This window comes from Zootoca vivipara, chromosome 5, assembly GCF_963506605.1.
Source record: "Zootoca vivipara chromosome 5, rZooViv1.1, whole genome shotgun sequence".
NCBI classification, from domain to species: Eukaryota; Metazoa; Chordata; class Lepidosauria; order Squamata; family Lacertidae; genus Zootoca; species Zootoca vivipara.
The window spans coordinates 36339550-36354955 of NC_083280.1; the positions used below are offsets into that span (position 1 = coordinate 36339550).

The 15406-nt window shown below is 43.1% G+C and overlaps 2 protein-coding genes across 2 annotated transcripts; one reads left to right on the forward strand and one right to left on the reverse strand.

Moving 5' to 3' along the window:
* The first annotated feature begins 270 nt into the window (after positions 1–270).
* Positions 271–6981, forward strand: NRROS (negative regulator of reactive oxygen species). Its single transcript, XM_035133321.2, has 3 exons — positions 271–478; positions 1817–1928; positions 4550–6981. Exons 2-3 carry the CDS (start codon positions 1833–1835, stop codon positions 6500–6502), a joined length of 2049 nt encoding a protein of 682 aa, XP_034989212.1. The 5' UTR covers positions 271–478; positions 1817–1832; the 3' UTR covers positions 6503–6981.
* Positions 6982–11931: 4950 nt separating this feature from the next.
* CEP19 (centrosomal protein 19) lies at positions 11932–15251 on the reverse strand. Its single transcript, XM_035133460.2, has 2 exons — positions 14738–15251; positions 11932–14070 (listed from the first exon to the last, which is right to left on the reverse strand). The coding sequence occupies exons 1-2, from the start codon at positions 14865–14867 to the stop codon at positions 13712–13714; spliced, it is 489 nt and encodes a 162-aa protein (XP_034989351.1). The 5' UTR covers positions 14868–15251; the 3' UTR covers positions 11932–13711.
* Positions 15252–15406: the final 155 nt, after the last annotated feature.

Genomic DNA, 15406 nt, shown 5'->3' on the forward strand with positions numbered 1-15406 from the left:
TGGTTTTTTACAAGGGCAAAACAAGTATTATGTGACTTCCAAAATAGTGCACAAATCTTTATGCCACAATGAATTTGTTACTCTTTAAGTGCCACAGGACTCTTATTTTTCTTTCTATATCAATACCAAAGCAGCAGTTGCTAATGGCTTCAAAGATTTGCCCTGCACAGCTTCCTTCCTCTCATTTCCCTTCTTCTCAGCTCCTTCTCATTTTCGAGTGGCTTGCACAGCCTCGACCTTTCAGTGTGCAACTGCTGAGCTCTGGCTGGGGGTTGCTGGGTGAAGCAACTGGCTCTGTGATCCATGTGACTGCAGTTTCCGTTGCTTAGTTCCTTCCGCAAGTTCAAAAATAATCTGATATTAAGTGAGAGGGCAAACAGCTAATTTTAATATTATATGTAGAGATACAGAGGGAAAAGAGGGTACGGGCTGGAGCAGAATGAACGTCCCAGTGCTGAGCGTATTGCTCCTACCCCCGGTGAGTAACAACCTCAAGATTTGCCTCCATTCTTTGCCTTAAGAGGGGTGTGGGGGTGGGTGGGTGATGCTAACCAAAGGGAACCGTTCAACAGCTGCTGTTTCATTCTGAACACCTACACTGCAAAAAGGCAGTCGTCGTTTTGCGGCGTGGTTGAGCTCACCAAGAACATGTATCAGTTCCATGTGGTGTAGTTCTGGGAGTACACGGTGGAGGGTTCTGTAATACAGAGGTGTTTCATAAAATAGATATATGAAGGAGAGATGAGGCAGTGAGGTGGTTGCTGAGAACTCTCCAGACTCACTCTGAGGCATCTGCCACTTAACATCTTTGAAGAGTTACAGGGCACCGAGAGCACAAGCACCAAACTGAGAAGGCAGGACAGATGGTGAGTGAAGTCCTTAAACACCTTTATGATGGCAAAGAAAAAGAGTCATGAAGCAGGGAAGGAACTTGGGGTCAATAACTTTGCTAGCCATTGGCAAAGTGAGAAGGTATGCTGGGGATCCCTGCTTTGAGAGTCAATCCACTTTTTTAAATTAAAAACCTTCACACCTAACTAGTATATAGTCTCAGAAATAAATTCCTCACTAGGTCATAAAACCAGTCTTGCTTTTCCTCTTATAGGACTCTGAGTACTTTCAGAAATGGGGCAAATATGATGGAGGAAATGGCATGATGAGAACAAGGGGTTAATCCCCCCTCCCTCAGCAGCACTGCTCTGATCCACCAAGCAGCCCCTCCACCCACAGCTACCTTTCAGTAAAATTAAACATGTCAAATCCAGTCATGGATCTCTAATGTCAAATGGGGTTTGGCCCTACGCTTCCACTTGGAGGCAAGATCATTTCCAGAGAGCTAAGCATTCGCAGAATGTGCCCCACTTTTGCCTTTAGTAAACAGGTTTTGCAAAACGTGCTTGACCAGAAGTGACAGCTGGCTAGACAAAAAATATGTGCACCTCATCAGATCCAGCTTCAAGTTTGGGGGGAAGCTGGGCAGGCTGCCCTTAGTAGCACCCACTGCTGACTGGACCTGTTGCCCGGAACCTGCTGCTATGTCACCCTGCCTCCTCTGGCCATGGTGCTGCCACAATCTGCAAAGTGACACCAGAGGGTCAGATGTGGGGAAAGCATGTGCGTTGCACAAAGAAATTAACAGATTTTGGTGTATGAAAAGTTTGAGAGCAAATACGCATATGACATAAATTACGTGGAAGAAGCCTTGGGATGTCTGCTTTCTAGTAAGCATCTGGTTCTTTCTGTAATACAAAATACAACAAACTGTCAATACTGCCTTTTAAAACATATATTTGCCCCGCTTTGTGTCACTTTCCAGGAGTCCTGCTGTTGAAATGGCACTAACAGCCCTGAGTATCTTCGTGTGGATAGCTTTCCTAGATACAGGATGGGGAAGCAAACCTGCAGCCTATCACAGTCTTTGCAGACTGGTGAGTCTGTCTTCTATCAACTTTCTTTTCTTTGTTTATTTTGAACCGTGTGTCAGCAACTCCAGGGGTCCACAAATGACAATGGGTTGTATCCACCCAGCTTTTCCCATTAGTACAAGAACTTCCACCTGTGCAAATGGACTTCTTCTCCCTCTTTTCTCCCTGCATGCCCCTTACCCATCCCACAAATCTGTTCTGGGGGTTTCCCCAACCCTCCAAGAAGATTTTGGAGGCATGGGGGACATGCAGTGAGAGGAAGTCTCATTGTGCATCTAGAAGTCCTTGTGCCAACTGGACAACTTCATTGGATACAACCCAATATTATCCTGTTTTTATTGTAATTATTGTTATAGATTTTATATACAGGTATGCATATAGTTTTAAGTCTGTCAGTGTTTAATTGTATTTAATTATTGATCTTTCTATGTTTCTAACAACAACAACTAATTAATAATAATGAATAATACTTTTATTATTTGTACCCCTCCCTTCTGACTAGGTTGCCCCAGCCACTCTGGTGGCTCTAGGTATAAATATGTGTCACAGATCACGTCTGCATTGCCCTGGCAACCTCTGTTCCCCCACTAAGCCACAACAATGTTAAGAATCACAAGAAAGTGCAGTTGCTGGGTTGAATCTACATCTGATTTCTTCTGCTACATTAGCAGACAGGGCCGTCTTAACCCAGGGGTGCAAGGGGTGTGGTGCACCTGGGCGCCAAATTATTGGGCCCCCCCCAAATGTATACCTACTGTATTTGAGGACCCTCTCTATCAGTGGCAGTGAAAAGCAATGGGGCGAAGGTCCTTGCCCCCCTGCTCTGTCAATCTGTTACTGCAAAGGTCAACAACTTTGGCTTCCCCCCTCCCAAAAAAGGTCCACAACTTAGAGTTCACCCCCCCCCCAAATATGGGGGTGGCTAAACTAAATTTGGGGGCACTGGGAGGGTCTTTGCTAAAGATGGCCCTGGTAGCAGAGCAAGTGTTACAAATTTCCCATAATCTGATGATAGCTCAATCACTTTTTCCACACCATTCAAACTTGCATGGTTATTCAGAACGAGAGAGAAAAATCTAATTCTTGCCGGGGCATAGAGTTTACAATAAAGGAAGTAGCAGAAATGCTCTCTTTGGTAGTTTGTCCATAGGCACAAAAATGCAGATACCTTAGATTGCTTTCTGCTGTTCATGACAAGGCGGTATTGTTTGAAAGCAAAGCCTTGTCACTTTATAACTGGCTCTGCGGTCCTTAGAAATGTTTCTAAAAGATGACAAGGCAGGACTGTTGTGTATTCCGAAATTCTGCATGGGCAAAGAAAAAAATAGTAGAAATGGTTCTGACTACAGAACCTGAGACTCCCAGCTTTCATTTCTAAAAGAGAAGATTTCTAACCCTTGGAGAAAGAAAGGTAGGGTTGCAAGGTGGGTAATGGCTGGTAGAAACTCAGAAGCTAGAAGCGTGGCTTGAATGAGATTTTCTATGGTTAGGAGACAGGTTTCAGTGTTGACACAAACATCAGAGCTCCTTCCTTATTATATTAAATGTGCAAATTTGTATTGTGAATATTAGTTCCCAGAATTTGTTTTTCTTTGCGCAAATTTGGGTGGGTTACCATAATGAAGATTCTGTTTTGTTTTGAGTGCAGAGCACATACAGCTCTGAAAATATTGTTATGGAAAACATTTACTGTCAAAGTGTTTTATTCATTAAACTATCTTTTCCTAATATTGTCCACTCCAACTGGCAGGAGCTCTCCAAGATATCGGGCAAAGATCTCTCCCAGCTCCCTGAGATACTTCACAGGATATGCCAGGGATTGAACCTGTAATCTTTTACATGCCAAATATGACCCAGGTGGCGCTGTGGTTAAACCACTGAGCCTAGGGCTTGCTGATCAGAAGGTCGGCGGTTCGAATCCCTGTGACGGGGTGAGCTCCCGTTGCTTGGTCCCAGCTCCTGTCAACCTAGCAGTTCGAAAGCACGTCAAAAATGCAAGTAGATAAATTGGAACCGCTACAGCGGGAAGGTAAACGGTGTTTCCATGTGCTGCTCTGGTTTGCCAGAAGCGGCTTTGTCATGCTGGCCACATGACCTGGAAGCTGTACACCGGCTCCCTCGGCCAATAATGCGAGATGAGCGCGCAACCCCAGAGTCGGTCACGACTGGACCTAATGGTCAGGGGTCCCTTTACCTTTACCTTTATGTACATCTTAACTTAGAATCTACAGGGCTTGAGATAAGCCCTTTGCTTATTGTGCTCATTTGAAGTGCAGTATGGCTTTAGTAGCTGGGCCCACCTTTTTTTGTCTCATGTTGTTGTTGTTGTTTAGTCGTTTAGTCGTGTCCGACTCTTCGTGACCCCATGGACCATAGCACGCCAGGCCCTCCTGTCTTCCACTGCCTCCCGCAGTTTGGTCAAACTCATGTTCGTAGCTTCGAGAGCACTGTCCAACCATCTCGTCCTCTGTCGTCCCCTTCTCCTAGTGCCCTCAATCTTTCCCAACATCAGGGTCTTTTCCAGGGAGTCTTCTCTTCTCATGAGGTGGCCAAAGTATTGGAGCCTCAGCTTCAGGATCTGTCCTTCCTTTTGTCTCAAACATCTCATTCTTTTTCTGCTGCAGGAAGAAAGAACTACAGACTGCAAAGGCAGGAGGCTGAGCTCTGTCCCACAAGACTTGCCTCCTGGAACAATGGAGCTCTTCCTGGATGCAAATGTTATACAGACCCTAAAGAATGCATCTTTAGTATGGTATCAAGTCCTGCAGAGCCTCAGTCTGTGTGAGAATGGGTTGGAGCTCATTGAGCCTGGGGCATTCCTTGGCACCAGGAGCCTCAGTAGTCTATCTCTGGCCAACAATGCCCTCTCTGTGAACTATTCTGCAACAGCAGCTGCTCTGGGGACTTTGCCTGCCCTGAGGAAGTTGGACCTATCTGGAAATCTGCTCAATGAAGCTAAGATGGCCACCCTGATCCAAGATTTGTCCTCTCTAGAATCTTTGTCCTTGGCCTGGAACTCCATCATGAGGCTGGATGACTCTCACTTAAAAAATCTGCCCAGGCTGCAGCACCTAGATTTGCAGCATAACTACATATTTGAGATTGAGACTGGTGCCTTTGATGGTTTGCGATGGCTACAGCAGCTTAATCTGGCCTACAACTACATTCCTTGCATTGTGGAGTTTGACCTGACCCAACTCCGGGTGCTAAATGTCAGCAACAATCAAATCGAGTGGTTCTTGGCTGCAGAGAATGATGCTGCCTTTGAACTAGAAACACTAGATCTTTCCTACAACCAGCTCCTCTTCTTCCCGCTGTTGCCCAAGCAAAATAAACTGAGAACTCTGCTGCTGATGCACAACCAATTGAACTTCTACAACAATATTTTCAATGACTCAGAGGGCACGGTGCAACTGCTATTCCTGGATGGCAACATCACCAACATCACCACCCTCGACCTCTGGGCAGAAAACCATCATAGCAACCTCTCTTCCCTGCAGTTCCTAGACATGAGTTGGAACCAGCTCTGGTACCTCCCAGAAAGGTTTTTTGAAGGCATGTCTTCCCTTGCTCATCTGAACCTCAGCCACAACTGCTTAGAGACATTACAGATACAGGAGAGTGACCTGCTAAGCACTCTCGTTGACTTGGATCTCAGCTACAACCAACTTCAGGATCTCCAAATGAACTTGGGCCATAGAAGCAGCTTAGCCAACCTCAGAACGTTGAATCTGAGCACCAACAGACTGTGTGGCTTGCCTGCTAAAATCTTTACTCACACAACAAAGATCACTACACTTGACCTCAGTAAAAACCCAATAAAGCTTTGTGCCTCACATGCTGCTGGAAGTCCCAGTTGCATAGATATCAGTAATGCTGGCTCCATAAGGAATCTTTTCCTGTTTGGCTGTGACCTAGAAATACTGGACACCCACATCTTTCAGGGGACTTCTATAGCACACTTAGACCTTTCTGACAATCCTAGGTCACTACTTGATGGCTTAGGACCTCTGAAAGTTGTTGCACAATCACTGCAGGTGCTCTATCTTAGGAACACTGGACTTTCTGCTGCAAGGACAAATATGGACTTCTCTGCATTTCAGAAGCTGGTAAACCTAGATCTATCTGAAAATTCCCTGGCCAGCTTCCCTGAATCTTTAACAGGCCTGGAACTGCAAATTCTGGATCTAAGGAGAAATCGTCTCCATGCCCTACCTCAGCATGCCATGCAGAAGCTTGGAAAGAGCTTACATGAGATCTACCTCAGCCAGAATCCCTATGACTGCTGCCAGCTGGGTTGGTGGGATGCCCTGCATGACCATGACACTGTACGCATTCTAGACTGGAGTCAAGTCACTTGCAACTTTTCCTCTAAGTTCATCCGTGTAGCAGATTTGCCTGAATCAATCATCCAGAATTGCAAGTGGCTAACGGCAGATATGACTCTACTGCATCTGGTCCTTGTTCTTCCTACCTGTTTGGCCCTGCTAGTTGCCTTTGTTATCATCTTTCTGACTTTCAGGCAACAAATTCTTCAAATGGTGAAGAGCAGGTACAGAAGGTCCAGCCCTTATTGACTCTGGGATGGTGTGAAGAAAACAGCCACTGGGACCCTCCAGAATGGGCATAGGTAGGGCTGGAAAGCTAGAAAATCCTATTGGGTGATAATGCATCCATTAATGGGGCTCCAGGAAGCCACAGTGTGTGGCAATGCTTTATATGGAGTTGCCCAATGTGTGTAATAAAATGTCCTCATATGTAGTTGACAGGAATGGCATAGGACACAGTTCTGTGCAGAGACAAATGCAAGATAATAATCCTGTTTAATGGTCACAATAGGAAGAAAATGGCCTTTATAAACATGAAAGACAAGTGAGAGGGACTGATGCTGGGAACCAACCATGATGTTTGAATAAATGCAGCTCCCAAACAGGTGTAACTTCTTGACCAAGCACTAACTAATTTTTTTCCCTTTCAGTAGGAACACTTTCCCCACCCCCACATTTATCCACTTGCCAGTTGAAATACTCATATGACAGACCAAATGTTGGAGGGAACACCGAGGGGCATTCCAAGGCCATCTCAGCAGTGTTGGCTGCAGCACAACTTCCCAACATGTCAAGGAGGTGCAATTCATAAAACTGGAAATGGTGGGGTATAAGGAAGCCATAACTTTTCTGCAGATGTGAATGGCATGTGGAAGACTGTATGAAATGATTACCAACCTGGCACCTCTCACTCCAACTGACCCCCAAGTTTTGTGCTGGGCTATAGATGCAGGTGGCAATGCAAGCATCTTGCTGCCTACATGCTCCAAGACAGCTATTTGATCATTACCTGAAATTGCTATGGTTGCACACACAAAGAAGTGCAAGGGGAGAACAGAGCAAAATCTAGACCCCTTCATCCCCTTACCATGCTGTGCTCCAGTGCAGTGGTCCATCCCCTTTGACTGATCTCTCAAGCCAGAAGTGAGCTACAAGGTGCAGTGGGGTTGGAGCCTATTTTGTTTTGTGTAAAGAGTAGACGCACCCATTTGATATGTGAGTGGGGCAAACGCATTTCAGTATAGACAAGATGGCCCTGTATTTCTGGCTTGGCCCTCAGAGCATTAAATCAGGGTGGTTATGATAACATTGTCCATGGCAAAACACATCAGTTCACAAAGAGATTGTCAACATCTGAAGATCCTTCAGAATTTCTTTTTATTTTATTTTAAGGTTTCTAGATCACTCCCCACTTGCTGTGTAAAATGTGTGGCCTGCTAAAGTTGTTAGGAGACCTTTGACAAACTGTACTAATGTGTGGTCTGAGATTCCCAGGATTCTTTAGGGGAAGCCATGACTGTTAAAACGGTGTGTGATTTAAATTCAAGGTGTAGACGTGATCCTAATTACAGCAGTAAAAACAATGTAATGGAAGTGGGTGTCACAGGGCAAGAGCAGGAAACTGGCATTCTCTTAGTAAGCAGCTTGTTTTTGGTATGTATGTGGATCAGCGCTGGCTGTTTGAGGCGTCCCTGTGGTAGAGGTTTACAGGCAGGAAAACCACATGCTGCGAAAACCTCAGGCTATGTTCTGAATCTGATGCATGCACACCCTGCAGATGTGTGGGTGCATCTTGGTCGACTTTTCGTTCTGAAATGTAGGGTCAGGTTTCAGTTACCAATAAATAACGCACAGTTCAAATGAAAGAACAGGACAGTTTCAGATGCTTGCGTTTCACTTGGCCTCATGTCAGTCACGAGGTAGTGCAACCTAAATATTATGTGCAGAACTGTCCACTTCACATACCTCATGCAGAAGAAAATTGTTTCCTGTGAAAAGTCATGCATAATTAGCACAGTCTTCAAGGCTACTGTGACTGAGACTTACTTGTTTTACGTGCAGGGTAAATAGTGAATAAATTCTAAAGAGGAGGGGCTAAATATTTTTGGCCTGAGAGAGACACATTCAGCCTTGACCAATAGTGATCACATGCCAATGATGGGTGTAGTCACCCCACACGATTGCATGAATACTCTTGCACATATGCATACACAACCATACAGGACACAGACACACAAAGTCTGACAAGCATCCCCCCACCAAACATCTGGAGAGAGAGATTTAATTGTCTTTGTCCAGCACAGCACCATGCCAACTTTATTCTCCTCTCATTTTCCTGCCACTACAAAAATGGGTAGGGTCTTGAGAGTGCCAGAAAAAAAATGCTTTGTGGGAGCCAAGTCAGACTCCTGGATATAGAAACATTATGGGTGGGATGTTTAACTGTTGAATTGGTTAGATTAATTAAAACTTTTAATAAACTGCAAAAGGTGCCTTGAAAAGGAGATAGACTGTAATTGCTGGCATCTGTTCCTCCAAATGCTTTCATTGTTGCTGTCCCCACACTATGGTGGTACAAGGTGCCCTGTTTTTTTCGATGTGCTGGGAGATGCCAGCAATGACTGTGCCTCTTTTCCTGTATTAGGCAGATGTCTTAGCTTCCTCGTTGTACGATAAGTGAAGATTAACTGGTTCTGCTTTTGTTAGAGGGAAAAAAATTACTCAGTTCAGGATGTGGTTAGCAGAATCGGCATCGGGTGTTGCCCAACAGAAAATTGGTAGGTGGTTAGGGAGAAAAGGGAATTAACTTCGCATTTTATCTGATCAAAGTACACCAATGGAGAAACCACATCAGTTACAAGGAAAGCTAAAAGAAGTTCTGTGAAGGCAGGAGTTGAATCATCTGAAGGCCTGGGCTCATGTCCCAAGTTTGTGGCTCAGACTGAAATCCTGTTCTGGGGTGAGGGGACTAGTGAGTGGGATGGCCCAGGTTTTTTACAAGGAGTTGGAGTAGATTGGCTAGTGTCTTTGAGTCCTTTTGAACTTTTTGAGCCTAGAGGTCAGCTCACTGAAAGCTTTCATGTGCAAATGAGGCACCACCAGTCAACCACCAGGGGTACAATTTTCTGCTAACCTCAACCACAGCACTTTTCAGTGAAGTTGCTCCACATGCTTGACTTCAAGGCTGTGTACACACTATACCTTTAGAGTACACTCAAAACACATTCGTTCTTTTTCAAAGAATTCTGGGCACTGTAGTTTCCCCCTCACAGAGTTACTTAACAGCCTTAACATGCCTTATATTACTATCTCCTGTTTCCTACAGTCCTCTAGATCAGGGATGGGGAACTGGATCCAACTGGCAGGCCCCACCCTTGTCTCCACCACCTGCCAATCACTTGATGCTGCAGCTGTGTCAGGCGAGCTGTTCTTGCACGGCATGGCACTGTGCACAGAAGCCCTGATGATCAGCTGATAACCCATACATTTAAAGCACATGACTTTCCCCAAAATAATTCTTGGAACTGTAGTTTACTTCTCACACAACTACAGTTCCCAACACCCATAATGAACTATACAGTTTCCTACATAGTTTGGGAGGGGGAGTCATGCACTTTAAATGCATGGTACGTATGCAACCCACATATGAAGTCTAGGTTTTCAACATGTGCCTACAGTGTGGGCCACATCAGTGCATTGCCCTGCTTTGTGCAACAACAATATTCAGCCAGCTGAGCTTACCCTCGTGTGTTTGGCTAGCTTCCAACTGCCTTTACCTCAGTGCTTCTTTACATTCTCTTTCAGTGGCTTTTCCCATCTGCCGCACGATGTTGCCGTACGCTCTTTCTGCCACAGGCTTGTTTGCTAATGTTTTATGTGGTGCATTTCTAGAATATTTGTGAGAGGAGGGGCATGGAACAGAGATTGGAGTGCCTCAAGGAAAAGCAGTGCACAATCAATCAATCAATCAATCAATCAATCAATAAAGGTTTAAAATACTATTAAAGAATGTAGCTCAACTGGCAAATCCCCCTCCATTTCATCTGTTTCACAGATAGATTGATTTATCCCAAATAATTTATGACCGCTTTTGATCAGCCTAGTTTTCCCCGCCCCAAACACTTTCATTGATGAGGATTCCACAAAATCCTTAGATAGTTCTGTAATGTGATATAGAGATACGTATCAGCACCCAATTCCTAAAATAATTATTTACCCACACTTATGCCCATGTCCCACCCTCCAGCCACTAGTGCAATGCACACCAAATGATGGGAATACATATGGAAATATAGCCAATAATGTGGGCTGTAGGAGTGAGCAGGTTGAATGCCAGCCCAAGCTTCCCTTCTGTGTTCTCAGTGAGCTCTGATCTCCCTCCTTGCCCTTTCCTTCATCTCTCTTTGCCACAACCAGCCTTTGCCTGCTGGCTTAGGACCAATCTGGATGTCCTGTTAATTGTGTGAATGCATTAATTGGCAGCAATGGGAGCTTCCTTTGAAATGCAAAGATAGACGTTTTGTCAGGATAACTGCAGGTAGAGAGTTAAACTCCCGCCCCCCTGCCCCCAGTTTGCTTCTCCATTCTGACTTTTATTTGTTGTTGTTTAGTCGTTTAGTCGTGTCCAACTCTTCGTGACCCATGGACCATAGCATGCCAGGCACTCCTGTCTTCCACTGCCTGCTATGGTCCATGGGGTCACGAAGAGTCGGACACGACTAAACGACTAAACAACAACAACAACAAGGGGAAATTGCTTCAAAAATGTGTATATTAGGAGGAATGTGCACTAAAATGCTGGTAAGTGTTCATGAGATTTTTTTAAAGAAATCTCAAACTGCTGTGGAAATGTAGAGAAATGAATTTAAGTTTGGAAAAAATGAGAAACTTAAGACAACTGAAACTGGTAGATTCATAGGTCCCTACTCTAAACAACGGGATTTGTGCTGCAAATATTTTTGGGTAAAGGAGTCTATGGATTGCAGCTTACTGAGAAATTGGTACTCTTTATGCATGCAATTTTTGGCAGCATCCACACACCATCATCAAAAGGCCAGCTGGCACATCTTTTACAATTAATTCAGATTTCCCCTTACTGCAGAAAAGTCATTTTTTTAAATATATAAAGTAACCTATTATACATCTACAATCACTGTAGGTATAGAAGCTTGTTAACACATTTTGTGTTTGTGGTGATAATTTGCTATCCACACACCCTACTTTCATTTGTTCCTCATCTGAGTGCAGCCTAGCAATTTTGTTGCTGGCAGACCAAGTGGCAACATTTCTGACCATTGCTGCATGCTAATTGGATGGTGTTCCAAAATTTAAACATCTGGGTTTGGGAAAATGATTTCCAATGCAATACATGCAAGGGATAACCTTGGAGATTGTAACTGCAATACATACATTGGGTTAATCATCATCATCACAATCATCTTTCACAAGATCTCTTTGTCTTTCTTCTGATTTGGCTATTAGACATTTTAAATATAACTTAAACTTTGATCTCATAAAATAGGAAGGAAGCTGACATTCCCAGATGTTCTCTTTTTATAATTAAAAAGGTCTAGCATCTAGTGTTCATTTCTTTTATCATGTTGTAGGCTATACAGTTAGAATGTAATTGACTTCACAAAGAAACTTTCTATAACAAGTATATGTTCATTACTGAAAAAGGCCTCCTGTCAAGTAAATAAAAATAAATAAATAATTCCAATTAATCAGCTTTAATACTTTCCCAAACACTAGAGACTGTAAAGTGTCCAAGGAACAATACAACTTATTCCTAAGCTGCTCTCTGCCTGGAGAGATACTTTTAAATGTTCTGAGATTCCTGCAAAGTGAAGAAATTTGCCAAAAAGTGAGTAGTTAAGTAATAAAATATTGCCCTCCGGAGACCAAATTTTATATATGTTTGAAATTTATAGTTTGCATACATGTGTCTTGGGGTACATTTTTGAATTTACATATCTATCTATCTATCTATCTATCTATCTATCTATCTATCTATCTATCTATCTAAATTGTAGTGTCTTCATGTATTCTCTGAGCCCAACTCACATACACACACCCATTCCCAAACTGGGTTAAAATTCTACAGAATGGGACCCACAACAGGGTCAATAAACAAGAGAACTGTAGTGGTGAAGCATCAGAAGTGCCTTATCAGTTTCACATTGTGCAAATGAGGTGAAACTCAAATCAGTTTCACATTGTGCTATGGAGGTGAAACTGAGAATGGAAAACTAGTGCACATTTATTACACTATTCAGTAGCCCACCTGTAGGGCCCTTAGAAAAAACTACAATGGGTAACACATTCTTTAGGGAGACTCAAGAACCTTTTCTAAAAAGCTGTCTATTGCTGCCATCATTTCATACACCTGTCATTCTTGTTATTAGACATCATTTAATTCTGTCAACATTATCGGCTCTTTCAGCTATTCAAAATTACTTTATTGGACAGTTGTTTCTTCAGGTTTGACTACATAAAAATGGAAACAGAAAGCATATCAATTTAGTCTCACAATAAAGCATCCATTATTAGCACCACATGAAAGACTAACTGAAACAGAACAATCCTAAGTTAGTGTCTGTTTGATTCTGTGGCAAAAGAATAATCACTTCCTTCGCTCCAATCGGGGTAGAAAGGGGGAGAGCAGGTTTTTTCCCTGCCTCCTCCCCTATTACTTTTATATGCTAGCAGTGCTTTCTGCTAGTGTAGTAAGGACTCCCTCTTTGCTAGCAGAATGCTGCTTAATGTTTCTAATGGCCTCTCAGCTGGCTTTAGGACTGCTTGTTAATTTGACTTCTAAGCCGTTATTTATCACACTCCCCAAACCCCATGTTAACAATAACTTAAGAGCATTAGTTTCAACACAGCCCTGCATATTTAAACATAAATGGTTTCATTGTGATTCCCCAAAAGCAATTTAAAATAAATAAATAAATAACTGTATCATTTTAGTGTGAAACAGTAATATTGCAACTATCAAATATTGTAGCTCATATTCTGATGCAATTTTAGAAAGTGAGAGAGGTAACTGAAAGTTTGGAAGTTTAACGGACAAACTGGCACCTCCGGTAATTAAACAACATCGCAAAACAATCAATAAGACATCAATTACTTGCAGAGTTAATTTTTTTGCAAAGTTAATGCTGCAATGTGAAGCACTGAAGTAGATCCATTGCTTTATTTACAATGGCAAAGAACTAGCATACAGTCTATATAAAACTCTTTTGAGTCTGGTTGTATCTTTTTCATCAAGCACCTCCAAACAATTTTTCATTAACATGTTTACATTTTTTTTAAAAAAAATGTAAGTCTTGATCTAATTTCACAGTATAAAATGTAGCAGCTGACTGATTACTCAAGTTTGGCTTCTAAAATATGAAGAGGCATGAGATATATATTCCCAATATGAGAAGATTCATCAATCCACGGCTTGATTATGGATCAAAACTCATCATCTGATTCATCATCCCACTCACAGGCTTCAAGCTCTTCTTGTGGGAACTTCACCTCTACATTGTAGACAAAATCAGGGTCATCTTTCTTTTTTCTGTTCTTTTCAAACAGTGCATCCATAATTTCTTTCCTTTTGGCTAGCTCCTTGTCATCTAGTTTGTTCAGGTCCTCTTCTGGGTCAATTGTTTCTTCCCGCTGAATTTGCTCCAGACTTTGAGTCATATTTTGTCCCCCCAACTGGCATCTCAGCAAATTGTGTAATTTTTGTAGCTGTTCCATTGAGACACCTTCTAAATAAGTCTTGTGCCGAGGATTATTCTTTAGCTGTTCTGCTGCCCTGCTGCAATCTGCACCAATGAAAAGACAAAAAGTCCAGGTAACAAAAATTCATAATTTTGTTTATTTGTAAATATGCATTTTAAAATCCAGAAATATTTGTCTCTGAGGACTATATCCCACCTCTTTCTCACCTATGTGTGAGGAACAGAGGGAGATGCTATATATATATATATATATATATATATACACATACATACAGTATATGTATATTACACCTGCAGTCTTCTGTGGAGTGAAAAGCCAAATTCCACTATAACACGCATCAAAGCTTAATAACCAAATGGCTGAAGCAGTACCTTTCTCAAACACAATCCTGAATGTGATCACGCGGATTCAATGATGACTAAACAATGTGTAGTTTACAGATTGTTGCCAGTACAGTATTCCCATCTATTATTCCTTTTTTCCTGCATATTGGATTGTCCACCATCTCCAATGCTGAGCTGTTAGATCAGGCATCATCAACCTGGTGCCCTCCAGAAGTTTTGGACTACAACTCCCATCAGCCTTAGAGAGCAGCCACTCATTGGAGCTGATGGGAGCTGTGGTTCAAAACATCTGGGTAGCACCAGTTTGGTGAAGGTTGTGACAAACTCCTGTGATGGCAGCAGTATCTGAACTTGTCTATTTGGGGAAAGAGACCAGCGATAGGTTAGAAAAATAAGCATGCTATACCTGAGAACTTGGAGAAATTCCGGATAGGCATGATGCGCTTGCGTATATTATTCCTGAGCTGATCTTCATAGATTAAAACAATAGAGGGAGGGTTTAATTTGATGCCACATTTCTTTGCCACGTAAGACATCCTGCTGTAGGCTCAGTCAGAAGACACCACATTCATTCATGCCCAGTGAGCCAACTTTTTATTTTGATAAGCTACTGAGACACGTTAGCGGTGTTTAAAAGGACCAGGAAGTTTAAAATCGCTTATGAAACAGGATCCCACTTCAGATATTAAAACTGCCAGTGGCTTCACAAAGGCATGCTTAAGTGGCGCGGTGCATTGAATAGCGAAATTCGTATTTCACCACCTAGGAGATGATCCCTCTCAGACCCCATTCAGCGGTGCGACTCCTCAGCTTTTAAAAACAGTTTGTTTCCAAAGGCGAGCAGGGCGACTAAGGCAGGCGAGGGAGAAACCGAGTCCCGGCCTGTTCCCGGCCTGCGCACGCACCGCGACTGCTTCCTTCTTCCGAGGCCTCAAGGACCTCACTGCTTCCTATTTTCTTCTGCATCGGCTGCAGCGCGGCGCACGCGCCCCAGCATCCAACTCGTCACCATGACAACGGCTCGCCGCCGTCGCTGCTCTATCAGGCCCCCTTCGGCATTGACGTCCCTGAACGT

Bases quoted from the DNA above. Each gene is read 5' to 3' on its own strand.
- CEP19 (XM_035133460.2), bottom strand. From the start codon at position 14,867: ATGTCTTACGTGGCAAAGAAATGTGGCATCAAATTAAACCCTCCCTCT. The intron at 14,071-14,737 runs GTATAGCATGCT...TCATTGGTGCAG, and splicing joins GAATTTCTCCAAGTTCTCAG to ATTGCAGCAGGGCAGCAGAA.
- NRROS (XM_035133321.2), top strand. From the start codon at position 1,833: ATGGCACTAACAGCCCTGAGTATCTTCGTGTGGATAGCTTTCCTAGAT. The intron at 1,929-4,549 runs GTGAGTCTGTCT...TTTCTGCTGCAG, and splicing joins ATCACAGTCTTTGCAGACTG to GAAGAAAGAACTACAGACTG.